The sequence below is a fragment of the Rattus norvegicus genome, chromosome 11 (genome assembly GCF_036323735.1).
Source record: "Rattus norvegicus strain BN/NHsdMcwi chromosome 11, GRCr8, whole genome shotgun sequence".
Classification (NCBI taxonomy): domain Eukaryota; kingdom Metazoa; phylum Chordata; class Mammalia; order Rodentia; family Muridae; genus Rattus; species Rattus norvegicus.
In genome coordinates, this window is record NC_086029.1 from 47,391,289 (window position 1) to 47,413,974 (window position 22,686).

Consider the following 22,686-nt stretch of genomic DNA (forward strand, 5'->3'; position numbering starts at 1 on the left):
GGGAATAGAGGTGCAGACTCTCACTGTGATGTGAACACAGTGAGGTGGGGGAGTGACAAGGAGTCGCCCAGCAGCTGGCAGAACTGATACCAAGTAAAAAGTTAATCAGGAAATAAAATCCAAGTTGTCCTTTGGGAGGGAAGTCGTAGAATGAATCGAGGGGAGAGAGTTCAGGGGAGTCCCCCATCTTTGTTCAGACTAAAAGTGGGGGGGGGCAGGAAGGAGAGGAGAGGGGGAAGGTGAGTGGGAGTGTGGGAGAGCTCAGGAACAGAGAAGGTATTTGAAAGTACACACGCAGAACATTCTTTAATCATGTTGAAGGGAGGAGTGCAGTAGGGCTGTTAGAGCAGGAGCTTCTGCTGTAGGAGCCCCAGGACTAAGCTGGACCACTTGTTAAGTGAGTGATGACTAGAGGGAGAGAGCGAGTTGCAGGCAGCATCACACTGGAGGGAGGAACAGAGAGGTGGCTGATAATCCCAAGTTTGTCTTTGGCCCACTACAGAGAGCTTTAGATTCGAGTAGAGGAGGAGCTGGAGCAGTAGGTAGGCGTGCACATGCTGAGTGGTCTTGGTGGAAGAGTGGCTCGCTTGATAACTGCCTTATCTGCTTAGAGATGGTGATTAGAAGTTCTACTACATTTGGGGATAGGACAGGCCAGTTCTCTTATTTTCTGGTATAGCTTCATGGGTAATTCCTCTCTCCTGAGGATGAAGGGTTGGAATGCTGTGCTTTTCTTGGGATCCAGGATAACTGGGGGTTGAGGATAGTGACTGGGGACATTTAGGTCCTTTGGGAAGTTTGGAACCAAGAACACAATCGGAAGATCCCTCAGTTACTCTTGCCTCTTCCTTCCCCTCTTGAAGGAATGAGTTGGTTAGGTATCCTCAGCTTTTAGGCTCACACTCTGAGTTATTATTAACGTGTCTACATGCAGACCTGATTAAGTGACTCAAAATAAAGGAGACAGCTGCAAAACAAGGGCAGAGATACAATGATCATCTTCAGCTTCAGTCACCATGTAGAGACAGGTGGGGTCTCAGCTCTTTTTAGCAGAAGGAACTTCCAAAGTGTCTGTTACAGTAGCATTTCTCTGTAAAAGTTTTGTGTGGGAAGTAAATTACACTCTCAGTAATGGTTTATTAGAGATGTAAGTGGCTAACAACTGTGTTTTTGTTATTTCTGGACCTTGTTTTTCTCTCTTCTAAGTCAATGGTTTATTAAAGTTATATACATAGTTACAGGTATATAAAAGTATATAGCTAACTAAGCATATATATGCATTTACTAATATAAATTATATGTAAATTTTATATATAGAATTATATATGTGAAGTGTTGTACTTTTAGACCATTTTATTTAGTGCAATCAGAAACGGTAGAGGAGGTCGGTCTTTATGCCTGTCTTAGAAATTGGATTACAGAAAAGGCTTACAGGCTACTGAGTTAACATGTTCTTTCTAAATGCCTTCTGCCTGATAGGCAGTTTGTTTAAAACAGATACACAAGTGGTTACGCTAGTGTCGAGATTAGGGAGAGAAATCTAACAATATAGTGTGTGTTTCTCAGTCTGAACCTTGTTTGAATACAGAGAACTACTGGTCATCTGACTCACCTCTTACAGGTTTTTAAGATCTAGAATCTGAGAGAAAACGTGACCCCATAATTGTAGGTGGCATTTGTAGGTAAGCGAGCCATTGGAAGGGATTTAAAATTCTTAGCCCTGTGTTTGCTGTTCACATCACCATTAATTCCTGTTTGCAGGTCAGTAAAGGGAGGCACCACATTTCAAAACTTTATAGTAGTGAAAAAGTGGAAACCACCTACCTAGTGCTCAGTGGGTGTTTGCTAAAACACTCAGGTCTGTTCAGTGGGACAGTGTGAACCCACTGAGTATATGCAAATGTGTTCTGTAAACTTGTAAAATTCACTTTTGCTTTGTGGTTGTTTGTATTGTGTATATGCCATGTGGTCCTGGGGCCTGTGGAAGCCAGGAGAGGATGGTAGATGTGGTGCTCACAACCACACTTGAACCTCTGCAGAAGGAGCCAGCTTGCTGTTTTTGCTGCTGGGGCATTTCTCCAGCTCTGCAAGTAAAAGTTGATTTAAAGTTACACCAAGTTTTCCAGAAGGAGCCAAATTTGCATGACCCCTGTAGACAGTCAAGCTTCATGGGAGTTTTAGTTTCCTTTTTTGTGTTTAATATCTTTTTAAAACCGCATAATTTTAAAAATTGTTATTTTTATGTAAAAGTGGTAAAAAGAGCTGATGTTTTAAGTTTCAGAGAGTAGATGTATAAGTTTCAGAGAGTAGATGTATTTTTGAACAGCACACTTAAGGCTTGGTGGGATTAGACTGGACAACACGGCCGGCTTGGAGGACTCAGTGGGGGGTGAGAATAGGCTGTAAGCAGTGAGTCTGAGGGGTGAGAACCGGGGTCAGGGTAGATGTGCAGCAGGGAGGGCAGTGTGAAAGGCCTTGCTCTCAAGCTGAAGGCTACCCAGGAGATTATGGGATGTGCTGGAAGGAAGGGACAGAGGCCTGGGAGATAAAAGCTTTGGTTTGAGATACTGGGCTGGTGATGATGTCCATTAATCAAGGTAGAGAATACAGGAGGAGATGGTTTTCTCCCCTGTCCTTGTTTGTGAGAAAGGCAAGTGATGGGAAATTGTAAACTCAGTTTAACATGGGGTCAAGAGCAGTAGTTTTGCATATGAGATTTAATATCTTTACCATGCATCTCTCTGACTTGGGGTGACTTACTTTTTATTTAGGGCCTTAGTTTTCTCATACGGAACAGTGGGCATAATGGTGCGATTATGCAGTTAATTAGTAGAGGATAAGTGAGTTAAAAAGATGCTTCGTAGGGGTTGGGGATTTAACTCAGTGGTAGAGCGCTTGCCTAGGAAGCGCAAGGCCCTGGGTTCGGTCCCCAGCTGGGGGGTGGGGGGAGATGCTTCGTGCAGTGAGTTATAACAGGGAAAGTTTAGTTCACTGGGTCATTGGAAATGTGAGGGCCTTGATCTCAGGAGAGATCTGAGCTAGAAGAGAGCCATCCAGGACTAGTGTGTGCTCCTGGTAGAGCGTTTTCCTGGCATCTGTTTTATATCCTTAGGTTAGAAATCTGTTGTTCCCATGTGGTTACTGAGGCAACCCCACGCTTCTCTCTGACATACACTTTAGCTGCTTTCCAGTGGCTATTCCCCATTCTAGGATGTTAGTGGAATAGAACATTCCAAGACCCATGCTCACAGTACTGTCTAGTATTGTCTTCGGTTTATTAACCCCTCCCCAATTTTTCATTTGATGGAAAATTTCATTTTTTTTTGATAGAGGGAATATGTAGCAATCTGTCATATGTTGGAATTAGAATTTTTTTTACTAGTTTGGGACAGTTAGCATTCCATTTGCCTAAATTAATTTTTTTGCATACTAATTTATTACTTAGGACTTTTATTCTTCCATGTTTGAGATATATTCTGGTATCTTTGTATGACTCAGTCAATTTATGACTTATGGGAAGCATCTTGAGGTGTGGAGAACTTTGGTATATGATGGCGTTTATAAGGAGTAGGCGGGGCCTATGGCCTGTTAGGCTCCTGACTCTTACTTCCCACACCTATACATCATAAGTGAGGCTGCTTCTTGTAGGGCTGCTGCAGGATTAAATATGTCAGCATCCACCGAGTGTGTAAGCTGAGGGGTGGGTATGTAGTGTCAGCCAACGTGGTTTTCCTTGTAGTTTCATTAATAATGTTGGCATGGCAGCACATGGTACAGCCTATTGGGTTTTGCTTTTTAAAAAAGGCTGCCATTGTTTTCTGGAGGTTTTGATAAATGTTCTTGTTTTACAGGATTTCACTTGAAGTCCCCTGTTGGTGTAATTGCTTTTTCTGTAATACCACTTGATCATCTTATTGAGAATTAGAGAAATGGATTATTTTCTCTTCTGTGTTTAGTATCAGAACAATGGCATTTCTTTCTTTTTTCTTCTTCATCACTTACCTACTGTGACTTTGGAAAATTTACTTATAAAATGACATGGGAAAGACTGTTTTTCTTCTGCCACTTTAGTCTGCCATGTAACTGGGCACAGAGTTTATTAATCACACGGTATCATTTTTAGATAATTATAGCTTTAGTTCATGAAATAACATTTTTGACATTTTCTTTCTTATACTTATTAATTTCTACATTCATGAGTGTTCTGCATATATATGTTTGTACCATGTTCTTCTTGGAGCTGTTGGACGTTAGCAGATCACCTGGAACTGGAGTTACAGATGGCTGTGAGTCTCAGCTTGGGTGCTGGAAACTAAACCCAGATCCATTGCAAGAACAAGTGTGCTTAGCTGCTGAGACATTTCTCTGGGCCCTAATTTTAGATTTTAATTAAATTAATCAATTAATTAATTAATATTTTTTGCTTCTTTTCAGTTGGTACCTTTTGAGCCACTTAAATTGTCCTTTTGAATTCCATGGTGTAACATATTTTTCATATAGACTAAAATTATTTATGAAGTATGCATAAAGCATAGGTACAATTAGAGAGCATTAGAAAATGTATATTTGACTTAGTTTAATAAAATGGTACCTAATTAATCTTTGAAGCTCCTTGTATAACTATCTGCTTTTGTTGTTGTAACCAGGCCTTATTGTAGAACTCCAGGTGGCCTGGAATTCATAGAGATCTGCCTGCTTTTTCCTTCTATGTGCACCATTATGGTGTGGAGTTAGAGGCACTTTATAGCTTGGTGTCACTACAAACTGTTGTGGTTAGTGAAAGCTTTCTACCTGGCCTCTGTTTTGATCGGATCCCACCAGAGCGAGCGCTCACTGCTCCTTGCAGCCACAGCCTGCTCCTTGCAGCCACAGCCTTCCAGAGCTGGCCGGGCTGCCTTTGTAAACACTAGCAAGTGGGTGTAGCTGTTCACTAGTCTCTGGCACTAAGCTCAGTATCTCCCTCTATTCCCTATGGTGGGTCCACAGCCTTTTGACATCCTGAGGATAAGGATACGTTAGGGGTTAATTGTACCCACTTATTTCTCAGACAGCTAACAAGCAGTTTGCAAGTTTAGTCATAGAAAAGCACTTGAGTTTAGTTCTTAAACAGTTCATAGACTGTTACTAGCCTTTGGCAGAATGTGAGCTAAAGCACACAGAGAGATTTCACAGAGTCCCAGGAGATGTTCCTCCTGTAGGGTTGTACATGTTTGTCATTAGTGTCTACTCTTAGCCACAACAGTTTGTGAATGATTCCATTTATGAGGGAAAAGGAACAAATTGACTATATATGATTTTCAGAAATTAAAAAATACGTGATTGTCTAATGTTTTAAGGCTCTTCAAAAGAAAATCATACCCAGAGCAAGACTGCAAAAGCAGCTCATTGGTGTTTGGAATTCTCTATTTGCAGTGAAGGTTTTAGGCTACAGATTCTCAACTTTTTCTTTTTGAGGAGTCAACTTGCTTGATGCCAGTTGGGATGGTTTATCAGACAATTTGTTTAAAGTAACAAAGGGTCTAGATTTCTAGTGCGAATTGTGCTGCTAACCTCAGTATGTGATGGTTAAGTAGTACAAAACCCAGGAGCAAGTTGTGTGACTTGTAGACGTGTGTCAGCCTTTGCTGAGGGCTGCTTTTCATGAGTCATGATTAATGCATGGTGCTTCTAAAAGGTGTCAAAATTTTTATTTTAGCTTTCATTATTTAAATCAGTACTGAATATTTTAATAAAAAGAATACTGGAGGCTGGAAAGATGACTTATCAGTTAAGAGCACTTGCTGACTGCTCTTCCAGAGGACTAGGTTCAATTCCCAGCACCCATACAGTAGCTCACAACTTGCTGTATGTACCATCTTCATGGCATGTGCATGACACACAGATATACATGCAGGCAAAACACTCATGCATAAACCATTAAAAAACATGAGGAAACCAAAAGAACACGGAGAGCTTGTTTGGTCCAGGCTGGTTGTTTGGTCCAGGCTGGTGGGGACTTTGATGTCACCTGTCTGTGCTGAGACCGTCCAGCTTGCAGCAGCAGTGTAGGTGCTGCAGGCAAGCAGGGTGAAGCAGAGATGGAGACCGCTGTGTTAGAGCTCAGAGGTAGGGACTGAATTGATACTCCTCCATAGTTCTTAGTAGTCCTTGCCAGGAGACAGACATTAGCGAAGCAAAACGCCGTGACGTAAATGTACTTATTAATGCCACTGGCTCAGTTGTTTTTAAAAGCAGAATTATGGTGGTGGTCACTTTGTTGTTGGATGGCCCTCCTTGCCATGCACTTGGTGTCTCATCTGAGAAGGCTGTCCTCTAGGGGGAGGTCAGGAATGGAGGCAGTGACTTCAGAACAGGCACCTTGGAATTTATAAATAACTCACAAATTCAGATTGCTTACCCAGTAGAGTGAACATTTACTTCTATTAGGATGGCAGAGTTGGACTTTTAACTCAGAAGTTCAAAAGTAGCAGAAATAACTAAAGAACAAAATATTTGGCAATAATAAATAATGGAGATTTCAGATATATATCATTTGCCAAAAAAGATCTTATTTTAGACTTAGTTTTCTTAGTATTTGGTAGTATTATTTGGATTTCTAGGAATAAGTAATAGAATGTCAGTTGTTGGGACTTATAGCCGTTGACACGAGCTGTTTCAGTCTAGATTTTTAAAATCTTTTTGGTGGCTTACCTGAAATGGACTACACTCAGACAGCATGACCTTTGGATGGTAACTTGAGAGTATAGGATAAGTTGGAGAAAGGATTATGGAAAGAGGTGATTGGGAGGGTGCCATTATGTAAAGGGTAGGTAGGGACTTACAGGACTTCAGACAGTAGGACAGAAGACAGCTCACCTAGATGACTTAGCTTAGGTAGATAGGTTTTGTTTTTTCTTTCTTACAGTCTGTAATACCTATGACTACCAGGATCTTTGGTTTTGCTGGTTTGTTTCTTTGTAGTTTACTTGCTTTAAAAACAAAACAAAACGTGTGTGGCTAAGTCATTGGCTGCTCTTTTAGAGGACTCAACTTCAAATATATGGAAGCTCACCACTGTCTGGAACCCAAGTTTCAAGAGACCCAGCACTCTCACACAGACAAAACAATGCACAGAAAATACAAGTAAATCATTAAAAAAGAATTTATATTGAAAAAAAACCTTCTTTTAAAGCTTAGCACACAAGCCCAACTATCTTAGGAATCAATAAATTTTGCTGTTTGTCTTATCTGTCTGTCTACTTATTCATTCACTCAGTCAGTCAGCTTGGAAACTAGGCCAACACAAGCAACTGCTTTCTTTGGAATGCTCAGTGAATAGGATAGCTTAAAAATAATTTTTTGAAAGTTACATTGTAGCCTGTTTGTCTTTGCTTCTCTCTTGTTACTCTTCTTGTATTCTTGGTTGCTAGCTGTGAGCTGGTCCTCACTTTCCTGTCAGCTATCATGATGGGCACAACAGTCCTGAAGTGGAAGCAGTGAACAGGAGAGGCTGTGAGAAAAGTGAGGTGGGCAGGTGGACCAGTTGGAGAACTAGGGAGGGCTTATGGTAGCATGTGTAAAATGTCTTTGAACTTAATCTACAAATAATGTGGTAAACTTACACACTGTCTTTTCTACAGGTAGTTCTTATTACCTTGGCTAAAATAGTGAACTAAATAGTGAAAAGTGAACTAAAATATTTATGGTGTGTGCAAATTGTACAAGATCATAAAAAGCAGTTTATTTCCTTAGAGATAAATTATATAAAACTTCACAGTGCTCATGCTTACTTGATGCCTAGAAATGCCTGAAGTGTTTGTTGGTCATAGGCACATTTAAACATTTTTTTCTTTCTAAAGTGATAAATGATTACATATATTTTCATTTGCTCTAAATGATTAGAAATTATTCAAATAAATGTAAATGTTAGTAACGTAAATTGACAAATTTGAAATAATTTATCTGTATTTTGGGGGTTATAGTTATATTAGATACTCCACAGTTAGGGGTAATTGTCTTATACCATCATATCTTATCGTAATTTGTTTTTCTTTACACAGTGTTATAGTTTTGCCGCTGGACTCTTCCCTCCCTTCCCCCACCCCATCAGGATGATATGAGACTTGAAAGAAGACGATGCATACAGGTGACTCAAGTTTTGAAATACTTGGAGCTCTGGCTGTAAGACAATGTGGGGACTGACTGATAGTGCATTCTGAGGGGGCCTCCGATGACTCTCAGTGGCGGGAATTACTTAGATCAGTAAATGCAGCAGATATTGAAAGTGACCCTGGGACTCAGTTTCATACTCAGATTTAATAGCGATGTTAACAATAGAGTAATTCCTAGTAGTTGAACTTTTAGAAGCTGGCTCATGCTTTAAAGTTGAAATATTTGTTTTAAAAATTAATAACATTTACTTTAATGGTTAAATATATGTCTCCCTATATTCCTATGAGAACATAACAAATCTTCCATGGCATTTCATGTTAAGATGATTTCAGTAAACCTGACAAGTAAAGGAGAGAAAAGTTAGCATGCACACTGCTTCCTTAAGCAGACGTGCTCTGGAGTTTGCATTTCTTGTTCCTTTTCTTCTGTGTTGTTTCTGTAGTTCCCTTCTCTTTCATCCCTGGGTCATTTGAGTTTATTGATGAAAAATAGTGTGACGTTGTCTTGAGGTTTATATTTTCTTACTCCATAGTTAACTGAGGCATCTAACTGGTATTGAAAAGGCAGAGACCCCTCCATTCTAAGGGTGGACTAAGTTCAGACTCTAAAAAAGACAGTAACCAGTGGGTAAAATGTGACTAACCATGATACATCAGGTAGATGGGAGACATTTTGTTAAGTGAACTTATCATTACTAGTACATTGGAATTTTTAATTGATTGTATTATAATAAACTAACGTTTGAGAATAGTTTTGAACTGGAAAGGCAGTCTTGGTTTGGCATCTGGTGTTAATTGGTATAGCTGCTGCTGATCTTTAATTTTTGTGACCCAATCATTTTCTCTTTTGCTTTAGAATGAAATTTTAGATATATGTCAGCTTATGACAAAAAGTAGTTGAATAAAACATTTGTAAGTTACATGGTGTGGGAAAGCAAGTTACCATGTGTTTATAGGAAGGATCCACTGTTTCTCAGATTCTGGTGGTAGCTGTTTAAGTCAGTGACTATTCATCCCTCTGTGCTACTTGTCAGAAGAGCATGTAGACTTCCCAGGAACGTTTGCCTAGATGTATATTGCCAGTGTTCTGGGGACACATTGTCTCGAGTGGCTGGCTACTAAATCAGCACAGAACTAATGCCGAGGACCTCAGCTGTCATCAGAGAGTCAACAGGAATGTTTACAGAAATGTTGCCTTCAGCATTGGTAAACTTGGTCTTTTGTTGCATAAAGGGTTTGTCAGCACTCTTGCTTCCTAGATGGTTCCTTGGCCACAGTCTGTAGCACCTGGGCTTCACAAGGTTTTGAGCACATGAGGTCTGCACTGCAGTGGAAGTCCGGGCAGCTGAGTGGCTCTTGCCTGTTCCCTAGTTATCTGTGACTTACTGAGGGCAGAAGTGTTGTTTCTTGAGGTTTTCAGTTGGTAAATAATCAAAGATACGGTGTGTTTCCCAGTAGCTGTTTCTCTTAAAAGCTTTATGGTCTCAGTGGAGTCAAATAGCTGGAGAGTAAGTATGGTTTTAAAAAGATACATAATTAACTTGCCGTGTTGCAGTACAAGAGAAGTCTATGGACTTAGATTTGTGATATAAACCAGTCTTTTGGCTTTTTGGAACTTACCAAGATTCATTGCCTTACAAAAGAAATACTCCAAGAAAGCTTTTTTTAACATATGTGTACATTGTTGATATATTTCTCACCCAGAGTTTGCAAGCTAGTTGTTTTTGATCATGAAGTCAATAGCTCCCTGATGGATTAATACGTTACTTTCCTCTTAATATGACACAGTTGTGCTTACACTTTAGATGATACAGTACACACAAGCTAATGAGGAGTTGTTAAAGAAAAAGGACTTCTGCAGTTGTTTGTTGGAAAGGGAATTCTGCTTGCCCCTGGCTCCTGCACTGGCTTTGCAGTGTTGGTTAAGTGGAATGGTATTATTGCCCATTCCATGGTTTCCATGGTAACTGTGTGAGGTGGTGGCTATGTGAATTTCCTTGCTTTTTTTTTCTTTTTCATAATTGCTTTGCTGTTGCATACATACATAAAGTGTCATGCATTATACCATAGGTTTGCACACTTGTTGTTTCTTAGTTACATTGCAGTGAGGCTGGGGAGAAGGAGGGGACAAGGAAAGACAGTTATTGAACATTAAGCCAGTAAAACCAGTATGTCTCCAGCACAGGTGTGTACTTGCCACCTGAGCCTCACCTGTTAAACTCAGGCTCCTTTTGTCGTATTAAATGGAACCAGAACTTAGAACTACGTAATCTGTTTCCTTTGAATTTTGGACATTTATTTGGCTAACACTTGTTTTGTAATAAGCACTGTAATAGGTGTTGTGTCTCTAAGGTTTCTTGGTATTTAATTATCTAGGGTTATATTTCCTTTAGAGTAAGGGATGGATGTGTAAGGACATTAGGTCACGGGATAGCTGTATGTCATAACGTTTTAGCATTTACCTATTGAGTTCAAACCTGTAGCAGAAATAGCGTGGTCTCAGGCTGGTTGTGTTCACAGGGATGGCTTTGTCCCACAGCTCAGTGCCCGTGTTATTACAAAGATAAGTCTAGGGTCAATGCAATGTCTCAGTGGGTAAGTCTGACATGGGCGGGCGTGTAAGTGGTTTTAACTGCATTTTTACTACGCTTTTTTACCTATTTGTGTGTGCCTCAATGCGCCTACTGTCTCTGTCCTCCATATGGATGCTGGGGGTTGAACTCAGGACAGCAGGTTCCTTTACCCACTGATCATCTAGTCCCTCCCTCCCAATGTCTGTCTGCTCTCTGTGTCTTCATCCTGACTGCCAGCCTCCTGGCTCTCTACTACATAACTCTTTCTTCCCATTGAAACACCATAGTAATGGGATATACCAGCCCACTTGGGGGTACTGGTCGTCCTAGGACCTGCACGTAACCACATTGAGTTGATTTCGAAACAGGATCATTTTTTTAGGTTTGTGTTTGGGAGGAAGCAAACTTCTCAGAGTCCTGGTGCACATTAACACAGCCTTCTAGGGGAGGAGCCTGTGAGGCCAGCAGACTTCAGTGTGTGTGATCCAAGGACCCTGCTATATTTTGATTTATACTCATTTACACCCTATAGACCATCATTTGGGAAAACTTGGTCCTTATGACAGGTGGCCTTACTCTGTTTTAATGGTTTTCCTTATCAAAGTAGGGTTTTTTTTTTTTTTGTTTTGTTTTTGTTTTTTGTTTTTGTTTTTTTTTTTTTTTTTGTTTTTTTTTGGGGGGGGGGGCACATTAATAGTGACATGCTAGTCATTTCTACAGGAAAGCAGACTGAGCAAGCCAGAAAAGCAGCACTCCTCCATGGCTCCTGCTTTAATTCTTGAGTTCCTGCTCTGGCTTCTCTCAGTGATGGAGTGACCTGGAACATAGACCCTTTTCTCCCAAGTTGCTTTGGTTATGATGTTATTTATCATGGCAATAGAAATGTACCAAGTCTCCTGTCTCTTGAACTATGGCACATTCCTATCCGTCCATCCGTTTGTCCACCTCCTCTCCCCCAGCCCCTACCAGTTTTAGTTGAGATCACGTTGAATAACCGTTCATAATGGTAAGCTTGGGTAGAATGCGTTTGATGTTACTATTGACAACTGTTCATCATTGAGTGACCTACTTTGTGTAGTACAACCAATTTAAGCTTATCCCCAACTAGCTTATGAATAAATGAAACTCAGACTATAGCTATTTTGTCTTTGACAATTATTGTGGGGTTAACCCTTAATCTATTCTTCTATCTGCTGGTCTGGATACTTCCCCACGATGTACCCCAGATACTTGCTGTTTCTCCTGGCCATGTGCTCATGGTTCCTCCCCTCATGGCTCTTCCTCCTCCTACCTGCTCCTTCTTCCTCCTCCTCCTTCCTCATTCTCCCAGCCAGGTCACTCCAAACTCACATACCTCTTTTTTTTTTTTTATTTATTTCTTTTTTCTTTTTTTCGGAGCTGGGGACCGAACCCAGGGCCTTGTGCTTGCTAGGCAAGCGCTCTACCACTGAGCTAAACCCCCAACCCCACTCACATACCTCTTAATACCCCCAGTAATTGGCTCACTGTAGCCATTTTGGTTTAATCAATAGTTTTAAATCAAAACAAAAAATTGTAATCATGAGAACTCCCTCAGACCTTTGGGTATAGAATTTAGCATCACAATACATAGCAACAGACCAAATCTCAACACCTTTGTCACTTGGGTAGGTCCAGATCACTGGGAAGTAGACCTAACTGGTCTTGGGGATGGATTAGTTTTTTTTTGTTTTTTGTTTTTTTTTTTGTTTTGTTTTGTTTTGTTTTGTTTTTGTTTTTTTTTTTTTTTTTGGTTCTTTTTTTCGGAGCTGGGGATCGAACCCAGGACATTGCGCTTCCTAGGCAAGCGCTCTACCACTGAGCTAAATCCCCAACCCCGATGGATTAGTTTTGGCATGTGCTGCTTTGAGCCTTTTTATCATGTGAGCATTTCCTAGTTTAAGTTAGACATTGCTTATTCATAACCTCCCCTGCCCCAGTACTCATAGACATCGCCTCCTCTCCCCTGCCTCTGCCTGTGGAGTTCTGCAGTGACCTGTGTGCCACCATGCTTAGCTGTTCTTTAGATTTATTTTCTGTGTGTGAGTGTTCTGCTTGTATGTGTTGCCTCTGCACCAAGTATATATATGCCCGGTCAGTTCAGAGGACAGAAGAGGGCATTGGGTCCCCTGGGACCGACTGGAGTTTCAGGTGGTTGTGAACCCTCATTTGGGTTCTAGGAATCAAATCTGAGCCCCGTGCAAGAGCAACACATGTTCTTAACCACTCAGCTTACTCTGCAGCCTCCAGCTGTCTTTTTAAATGAGTTACTAACCAGTATTCAAGAGTATGTATGTAACTCAGGTCATGTGTTTTGGAAAGCTCTACAGCTGTTCTTCAAAGTTTTCAGCTGCTCCATGCAAGTTTGCATTCTAGCATTAGGTCTGACTGGGATCTCTGGTGGCAGTGTTGATACAGTGACCGCTGTGTCAGGTTGGCAGGCAGAGTGCTGTCTGGAGTGTGAGGGCGCAGTGTCTGCTCAGTTGCTTCAGATACACAGGTGGGGAAAAGCCACAGTGGCTCCCTTTCTTGAGTCACAGGCCAGCTCTGTGCTTAGTCCCTTTGCTCTGTGTGTCTGCAAGGTGCATAGGGACAAACAGGGACATCTTATAACATTCAAGCACAAGCTACTCTCATGGTCTGTTTCAGTGAACTCATTTTCCCTTTCTTTTCATGTCTTCATTTGTTTTGTGATTTTAGCTTTTATTTTCTGAGCAGAAGCAGTGTTGATTGTGTCATGTATATATATAGCATAAGATTTTCTATGAAATGGAGTGTACAAGTAAAAAATCTGATATACACATAGATATGATGGTTCATTTCACTGTAAAGACGAATTTGTTAGTAAGACTTAAGAATGCTTAGAAAAAAGCAGATGTTAACATCTACTGTTCATGATTTAAAATCACATTACCTGTGTGTGGGCATGCACTTCTGCCACAGTGCCTGTGGAGGTTAGAGGACCGAGTGTCTCTGTCAGTTCTTTCCTACTGTGTGGGTTGGGGGAAATTCCATTTTGCTGGTCCTTACAGTACTTTATTTTTATTTTAAGGCCACTTTGTAAATGCCTATCTTAGGTTTCTTCCTTTTGTTGTGATAAAACATGATGACCTAAAGCATCTTGGGGAGGAATGGGCTTATTTCAGCTTACAGCCTCATGTTGCAGTCCATCACCGAAGGAAGTCAGGCAGAAGCAATGGGGAGGTGTGCTTGCTGTTTTACCTGTTCAGCTTGCTTTCTTAGACCATCCAGGATGACCTCCCTAGGGGTGGCCTCACCCACAGTGGGCTAGGTCTTCCCACTTCAGTCAGTCGTCAAGACAGTAGTTCATAGATTGGACTTTTAGGCCAGTCTGACAGAGGCATTTTATGTCAACATTCTCTGCTCAGTATGTGTAGGCTGCATCAAGTTGACAACTACCAGCCAGCCCAGTGTACAGCAGGAGACTGTTTGAGGGCTGGGGAAATGAGTCAGCCGGCAGGAGCACTGGCTGCTCTTTCAGAGGGCACCAGTTGGATTCCCAGCAACCACTGGGCAGTGGTAGCTCCAGCTCTGGTGGATCTGGCGTCCTCCTCTGGCCTTTGTAGGCACCAGACACACACACACACACACACACACACACACACACACACACACACACACTCACACTCACATACACTCTAGTGTCAGAGTCCTACACAGTCACAGCTTAGCACAGGTACCTACCTTCCTTTTTCCCCTAAAAGTGGACAGAACACCTAGATGGGTCAAACCTCCAGTGCCATAGACATGTCTGTAGAGGGAAGTGGGAAGGAGCCATCTGATAACTGTCACAATGCTGTGGTATCAGGGTTTGTGCAGAAGGAAGCACAATGGGGTGACTAAGAATCCCATGAGTTCCCAATTCACCAACAAAGACTCCCACAGAAGCTTCTCAGGTGGGTCTGAGAATATCAGTGAAGCCATCAAAGTGTGTATGAATGTCCAGGAGTGTTTACATTCTGGACGGCTTAGAGGTGGACCCTATAAATTCCCCAAACCGGTACAGCTTCTTTTCTGAAATAGACTCCAAATTGATCAGTTGTGGAATCAGCAAGGACAAAGGAAGGAAAATTGGGGAAGATTAAAAACGTAGGAGATCTCATTTATTAATCTATATGTTGACATTCTTCCTGAGCATAGGAGAGAGAACGCTTCCTAAAGACAGTAGTATCCTGGACCTTCCAGTAGTAATCTGGTGAGTGTGTAAGCGCTTGTGTGTGGAGGTGTGTGGAGGTCAGAGGACAGCTGTCAGGAGTATGTTCTCTACTGCCACCTTGTGGGATGCAGGGATCAAACTTAGATGGTTTCTACCAACCGAGCTTTCTCTTACTGTTCCCTCAGTAGTGTTACATTTTATATAACCCTGTATAGATTTATCATTTTCACAAAAGTTATCAGACAGATAATCATCCAGGTTCCCCACTGATGTGGCAGAAGTCAGTGTTGGCATTGTCATCTTTGTTGTTATTATTTTGACATAGGTCATTGATTGCATCCAAGCCCAGGACGGCTTGGAACCCCAGATCTTTAACCTTGGTATCCGAAACGCTGGATTTATAGGTGCCAACTGTCATGCCAGCTAGTAGTTAAGAGCACATGATGAATTGGCTGCAGTCCACAGCACCCACATGACAACTCACAGTCCTTTGTGACTATAATTCCAGAACCTCCATGGGCATCAGGCACTTATGGTATACATACATACACACATATGGTACACATACATACACACATGCAGACAAAACACTCATACATATAAAATAAAAATAACCTTTAAAAATGTTTAAAAAAGGAAAAACTGAAGGGACAGAGCATTACATAGATAGTAAAAAAGCACAGCAGAAAGAAAGAAAGAAATGCCTGCTGATCTGGTGTCTAAGAGAAAGCCCAGCAACCATAGGATTGGTGGAGATAAGGAAGAAGAACATAAATTTGCATGAGGGAAACTCAGGAAATTGTTAATTTTGGAAAGAGAAAGAAAAGAGGAAAAACCCTCACCTAGGTGCTAGGAGTTTTGGTTAGTTGGTAGAGTGAGTGCTGAACATGAATGAGGCTCTGTGTTGTGCCTCAACCCAGGTGAGCTGTGGTGGAGCATACCTGTGCTCATAGTGCTCAGGAGGGGACAGGCAAGGATACCAGCAGGGTTGTTAGAAGCTTGTCATCCTCAGCCAACCCGGGATACATGAGACTGTTTAAAGTAAACAAGGGAAAGAGTCCCTGCTTCAAATAAATAAATGGTTTGCAAAAGAAGTTTGAACTTGAGAATGAAAACTTCTTTAGATAGTAGGTAGTGAATTGCAGAAAAATGTTACAAAACTAAACAAAAACCGAACTCCAAAGTACAATCCAAAACATTTCAGAGAAAGTAACAGTTGCTGAAGGAAGGCAGAGAAGTTTCAGCATACACACACCAACAAGAACAATGCAAGAACAGTTCCTGAAATGGAACAGTTATGCCTGTGTAATTGTGAGAGAAGGCAAGAATGGGGTAGGGGAAGGGGCGAGGATATAATGTGGGTTTGGATAAGGTAATGCAGATAAGGGCAGGCATTTTGGCACACACTTGTATTCCTTGCACCCTCAGACAGAGGCAGGAGGATCTTGTCTACATAGGGTTCTAGGCCAACCAGAGTTATATAACAAGATCCTGTTTACAAACATAAGAACAAAACAACCCCTTCCCACAATAGGTAGACTCTTATACACACACACACACACACACACGCTCTGGCTACTTACTGAGGTGGGGAATAATAACAAGACCTACTTTTTGATAGCATCATTATATGCAGAAACAGTAGAGTAACAGTTAATGTACTCAAGCGAAACCTAAGAATTTTATACCCAGCTCAGATGACTTAAAAATAAAAAGACAGCACACAAAACGTTAAAACATGAGTGTGAGTGCGGACAGTATGGCCTTATGGGCTCTGCCAGAGAACAGACTTACACAGTCAAGAGATTTCTCTGTACCTCATACAGAGTTCAGAAACTTGTGCTCAGTGGTTATGAGAAAGTTTACCCTGTAATGCCTCCATTCTCTGCAGTAGAAAGGAACAGGATGGGGAGCTGGTTAAAGTCTTGACTGCTATGTAGTTACTGACTAGGAGTAAAAGAGTGTCACTCCAATTTAGATGCAGGTAGGGTAGGTTTTAATTGTTGCATCTAGTGGGGAATTCTTAGGCCATGCTTGTCATAAGATATATAGGAGACAAAAGGAAGTAGACAGGATTTGGGGTATGACAGAAAAAACACACAGTGATAGCCATGGAGACCAGAATGTAAAGTTCACACCTCATTGTCTTCTTGGGACATTGACAGGATAGTAACAGTGACCTACTCTTAGCCGTGCACAGTCCCTGAGAGCACCTCCTGTGGAGGACCCTGCATTTATTAATGGTTTTATGTCCTCTCCCAGTAGGCCCTGTGCTAACTATTTGCATTTGGGGCTAGCAGTTTTTTTAAATTCCTTATTTGTTTGAGAAACTGATAGATCTTGTTGAATTACATATTAATGCTCCACATTTTATTTATTCTTGATGTTAACAGTCCAGAATCATGTCATGTACATAGTTGAGAGTTTTTGTCAGACTGTAAATGTATATTTCTCATATTACTGGTTATTAGAGATGGTGTCTGTATGGACTACTGTGTTTATCAGGCACCGAGGCTCTCTGCTCCCTTAGCATGGGCTTTGTGCTTTTGCCTTACCTGTGGCTTATGATTGGGATGCCTGATTTACTTTTTTTTTTTTTTTTCCGGAGCTGGGGACCGAACCCAGGGCCTTGCGCTTCCTAGGCAAGCGCTCTACCACTGAGCTAAATCCCCAACGGGATGCCTGATTTACTAATCGAGGGTTTATAGGGCAAACAAAACAACTGAGTGGAGAGTTTTCAGGACAAAGCTGAAAAGTTGACACATCATTTTGCATACCCGTTCACACAAACTGCTTTTGTGGCATTCGTTTTGGAATGAATATAACAAAAATATTTTAGTTATGAGAATTTTTAGTTGAAATATACCTGAAATAAATACTTGATGTTTTGTCTGGCTTCATAAAGTGAACCATATTTATGATGCTAAATTCTTTATTTTCTTGAGGATAAGCTTCCCCCACCCCCCAACTCATCACCTCTGAAATAAGTTGCGTGAGCATAAAAGTTCCACAAAACATCTGTGATCCGTCCACTCACTGACTTCATAAATTCTTACTTCCTGGTGCATCTGTAATCACATCTCATCTATTGGATGTGTTTTCCATTAAGAATCATCTCAGTTCAGGCTGTCCTGGATCTAAAGGGTTCATCCGTGCCCCTCACACGCAGAGTGTGTGCTCTTAATTTTTGGTGGCTGTGTTCTCTCTTGCTCTATACGCATTGAACCATCACTGTGTATCAGGAACCATTATTTGTTATTTATGTAGTAACCTGTTTTTCCTTGTTAGCTCTAAGACAGGCCATGATTGACAGGTAGGCTAGAGGTTAGTTAACATACACTGGTAAGACTAGGACTGGTGTACAGGTTGGACTGACATCCTGCTTGTGACCTCATGCTGTGGCTTGGTGGGAAATAGTCTCCATTTGTATTTGGCTGCCTTTGTATTTGTGGTGCCGTGCTGCGCCGCACAGGAGCTCTATGCTTCCTTTCCTTCTTTTTTCCTGGGATGGTTAAGGTCCTGTAATAACATCTGAACATAACGGGTTTACAGATCTGTTGGACAAATTAGAATAAAGCCATTAGCAATCTGTTGGTGGTAATGACCTTTTATTTTCTTTAATATATTTTCCCATGTAAAGAGATGTCTAAGCAGCCAGGCAGTGGTGGAACAGGCCTTTAATCCCAACACTTGGGAGGCAGAGGTAGGTGGATCTCTGTGAGTTCCAAGACAGCCAGGGCTACTTAACCCTTTTGGGGCGGGGGGGGGGGATCCCTAAGGGATTTATAACCAATATTTTTTTGATGTTGCTTTTGTCCATATAAATAATCACTGTTTGAGATAGGAATATGTTTTCTTAAGTAGCCAAATCAGAGTTTGCACTATTAACAGCGATTTAAATGCTTGACTGGATTGAAATAACAAACTTGTTTCTGAAAGTAATCTTATGAAGTTTATACTTTATGGCTTTAGAGAATATTAGATAGATTTGATCATTGTTTAAAATGTTTTAAATTTTAGTTCAAGAAGTAAAACAGAAAACCCAAACCAAGAAACCTAATACAATAGTCTCATGTCGATAGTCTCTTAAAAGATAAAATCTAAGATTTTACTTTTGTCGAAGACTTGTCCTGTCTTTTGCCTGGTCTTCAAGGAAAGTGTAGAGAGCCATGTTATTAGTGGAGCAAGTTCATTATCATTTTGGCCTGGTTTGGTTTTTGTCAGCTGGGCACAAGCTGGGGGAAGTTATCTGGGACCTCTCTTGAGAAAATGCCACCACCATCAGGGTGGCCTGTATTACAGGCAAGTCTGTGAGGCATTTTCTTGGTTGATGTGGGAGCTCCAGCCCACTGTGGGCATGCTGCTGTCTAAGCCAGCAGTAAGCCAGGCTCCTCCATGGCCTCCACTTTAGTTCCTGCCTCCAGATTCTTGTACTGACTCTCCTGGATGATGTAATCTGCAAGCTGAACAAACATTTTCTTCTTCAGGTTGCTTTTGGCCATTTATCACAGGGCTAGAAACCTAAGACTCAATTCTACAAATTTCAAATCATTTACAAGGAATTTATTTTTAATTTTACTTTAAAACAGATGTGCCACATATAATAACTTTTGAAATGTGGCTGATAATTAAGGGTGGAGTAATTCCCTCCCTATAGTGTGGTCAACTTTAGTAGCTTTTCTAATGGACATACTAGGCAATGCCATTGTTACCTAGTTTTTCTCTCTCTGTCTCTGAATCTTAATCTCTCTGTCTCTTTTAATCTCAACCTTGAAATCTTGGCTTAATATTGAGAGGAAGCCAAGTGAGCTGATGGGAAAACGTCCTGTAGATGACTGGCCAGGTCCCCAGCTCTGGATCCTGGCAGCATAGGCTGCTAGTGTACGTGAGTGAGCAGGTTCCACGTGGTTCTCATTTCCTTCAAGGCACCAACACTGAGTATAGGAGTCATTACCCTGGCCATCCGTGGTTTGAATATGCTTGGCCTAGGGAACTGCCCTGTTAGGTGTGGTCTTGTTGGAGGGAGTGCGTCACTGGGAGTGAGTGGGCTTGGAGACCCTTGTCCTAGGTGCCAGGGAGACAGACTTTTCCTATTTGCTCTATATCTAAGAAGATAAAGAGCTCTCAGCTCCTCTACAGAGCCATGCCTGCCTGGATGCTGCCATACTTCCTGCTATGATGATAATGGACTGAACCTCTGAACCCATTTAAGTGTTGTTCCTTATAAGTGGTGTCTTTTCACAGCAGTGGAAACCTAATTAAGAGACATATCCTACTCAAAGTGCAGATTTATATGCAAAACAAACTGGTGTGAACTTGTAAAGTTGGTGGAGTGTTGCCGTGGTGTGGTAGCCAGACAGCAGCTGTATCCAGGGCTTTTTCCAGCTATGCTAAGAGTCACCATGAAGGCTGACCCAGGCAAGGAACTGCTGAGACCCCACAGAGGCAAGACACCCCAGTTAGTGACAGGCTGCCTAGGAGAATGTGCACGATTCACTGGTGGGCCTAGTTCAGGACTGGAGGCCGAGCCGCATGACCAGCTGTCTAGTGAGGACTCAGTATCTTGTGCATGCACACCTGCTCCGTTTCACTCTCCTCACTCAGGGTGTGTCCCTTCCAGCTGGCACCCATTCCAGGTGCTCACCCTGTGACTCCCACACATGTGCTTACACACTTGCTGAGGGGCCTTCCTGCCCTCTTTCTGGTGGTTGGAAGTTGGAGGGAAGGAGGGTGTGTTGAGCCAGTGCAGGCCTTGGAGGGAAAGCTACAGAGCAGTTAGTTAAATGGGCGCTGTGTCTCTAACCTATTGGTTGTCACCAGTGCCCTTAACCTACAAGTGTCGTCATTCAGGTCCCACTCAGCCCATGAGCTAAATTCAGGCTTTCATTTTCCCTTTTTGATATGCTTTAAGGACTTGGTTTTCATGCATGCTTTTAAGGTTTAATGCCTATTGGAAATAGAAACAAAATGGAATTTGTTTTTCTTTTCCTCGTTCACATTTTTAGGAGTAACTCCTAAAATTTTCTTCAGTTTTAAAGTTCTTTTCTTGATTACTTTTATCGTTTTTTAGGTACAGTGATGGTTTATTGCTGTGTTTTCATATTCAAAAAACTACTGATAGTCTGTCAGGAAAACAGAATAACCCTCTATCTACACTGTCTCTTCTTGCCATCTTCTCCTGGTCCTTATTTTAAAGTTTTTGGTTAATTAACGTTTTATACAATTTGTTTAAACCCTTTCTTTTCTGACTTAGGGACTTTTAGACAGTCTTATTCCCCAAGATAAGAGCAGTCAAACGCATTTACAGTTGCAGTGCTCAGCCCACTGAGCTGAGTATGATGTGTCATAGGCACATACCCTTGTACCTGTTTTCAAAGCTTGAGCTTTTGTCTGTAAAAACCTGAAGACTGAAACCAGAAGCCCACTAGATAAAATAACTTATGAGGCTCATTGAAAGGGAATGCTTGCCTCGGCACTCACTGTATCTGTTGTGGCCACAGAGAAAGCATTAGCCCTGGGGTTGAAAGGGTTTTGTGGCAGGTAATCAAGTCTCTTAACAGTTTCCTTTGTGTGGTACATAGTCACCCATCACACGAGTGTGCTTGTTGGTCTTTAGACTTAGATGCACTGAGTATGGGTTCTTGGTGCTTATCTTACGGTCATGTGTACCTTTGCCTTTGCTGTATAGGGTTTTAGTAATAAACACCTTGAACCCTTGAGGCCCAGTCGGGAGCCAGAGCTTACCCTGCCTCTTGTGTATTTCTTCCAAAGGAGAGGAAGAAAACAGGTGTCTATTTGGTGTCTGTGGGATGGATTGAAGCTTTGAGGAGAAGAATACTAAATTGGCAGCTTGAGGAGGCCTTTTGAAGCAGTAAGGCCACCCTGCCCAGTCCTTAGACATGCGGCGTAGGGTCCATAATCGTGGCTCATCCTTAGGTGTGGCCTGGCATGAGTCCTCCTTTATGTTGAGGAGCTGGTACTCTGTGTGTGCTTGGTGCCGTAGATGCATGCATGCTTGCTTGCTTTCTCTCTCTCTCTCTCTCTCTCTCTCTCTCTCTCTCTCTCTCTCTTCCTTTCCTTTCCTTTCCTTTCCTTTCCTTTCCTTTCCTTTCCTTTCCTTTCCTTTCCTTTCTTTTCTTTTCTTTTCTTTTCTTTTCTTTTCTTTTCTTTTCTTTTCTTTTCTTTTCTTTTCGAGCTGGGGACCTAACCCAGGGCCTTGCACTTGCTAGGCAAATGCTCTACCACTGAGGTAAATCCCCAACCCCCTGTAGATACTTTCTTAAGAGTTGATGGAGGAGGGGCTGGGGATTTAGCTCAGTGGTAGAGCGCTTACCTAGGACGCGCAAGGCCCTGGGTTCGATCCCCAGCTCCGAAAAAAAGAACCAAAAAAAAAAAAAAAGAGTTGGTGGAGGAGTCTCTGCCTTTCCAGTTCTCCTCTTGTACCCAGACACCATGGGGCTGTGAACACACGCAGACTCATGCACACGTTTGTGCATGCTTGCACACACATCAAGTGTGTGGGGTGGGGTGGTGCAATCCCACACTCTTTGCTGCCCTTTCTGTGTGCTGCTTCATAGCTGCACTGTCACGTCTGCTGATTAACTTTTGGGTCAGTGTTTAGATGGAGGTGGTAGTTGTTGATGTTTCTTTAGTACTAGAAACAAACTCATTGCACTTAGTCGTGTGGAAAGCCCGTAAAAATCCTTCGCTCACTGACAGGTCACTATGCAGTTTTACTTGATTCTAACTTGTGGTTATTACTATTCTG

At 41.8% G+C, this 22,686-nt stretch overlaps 1 protein-coding gene across 8 annotated transcripts in view; it reads left to right on the top strand.

The window, feature by feature from the left end:
* The window catches only part of Dyrk1a (dual specificity tyrosine phosphorylation regulated kinase 1A), a 118,210-nt gene that overhangs the window by 30,465 nt on the left and 65,059 nt on the right, over positions 1–22,686 (top strand). For 7 of the 8 annotated variants that reach the window (XM_039088026.2, XM_039088031.2, XM_063270304.1 and 4 more), the window contains one exon: positions 8,040–8,125. The exons of the other annotated variant lie outside the window; for it this stretch is intronic. In XM_039088026.2, the coding sequence (XP_038943954.1) occupies positions 8,116–8,125 (10 nt within the window). In that variant the 5' untranslated portion in view covers positions 8,040–8,115. The remainder of the gene's footprint in view (positions 1–8,039; positions 8,126–22,686) is intronic. 8 annotated transcript variants of the gene reach the window in all.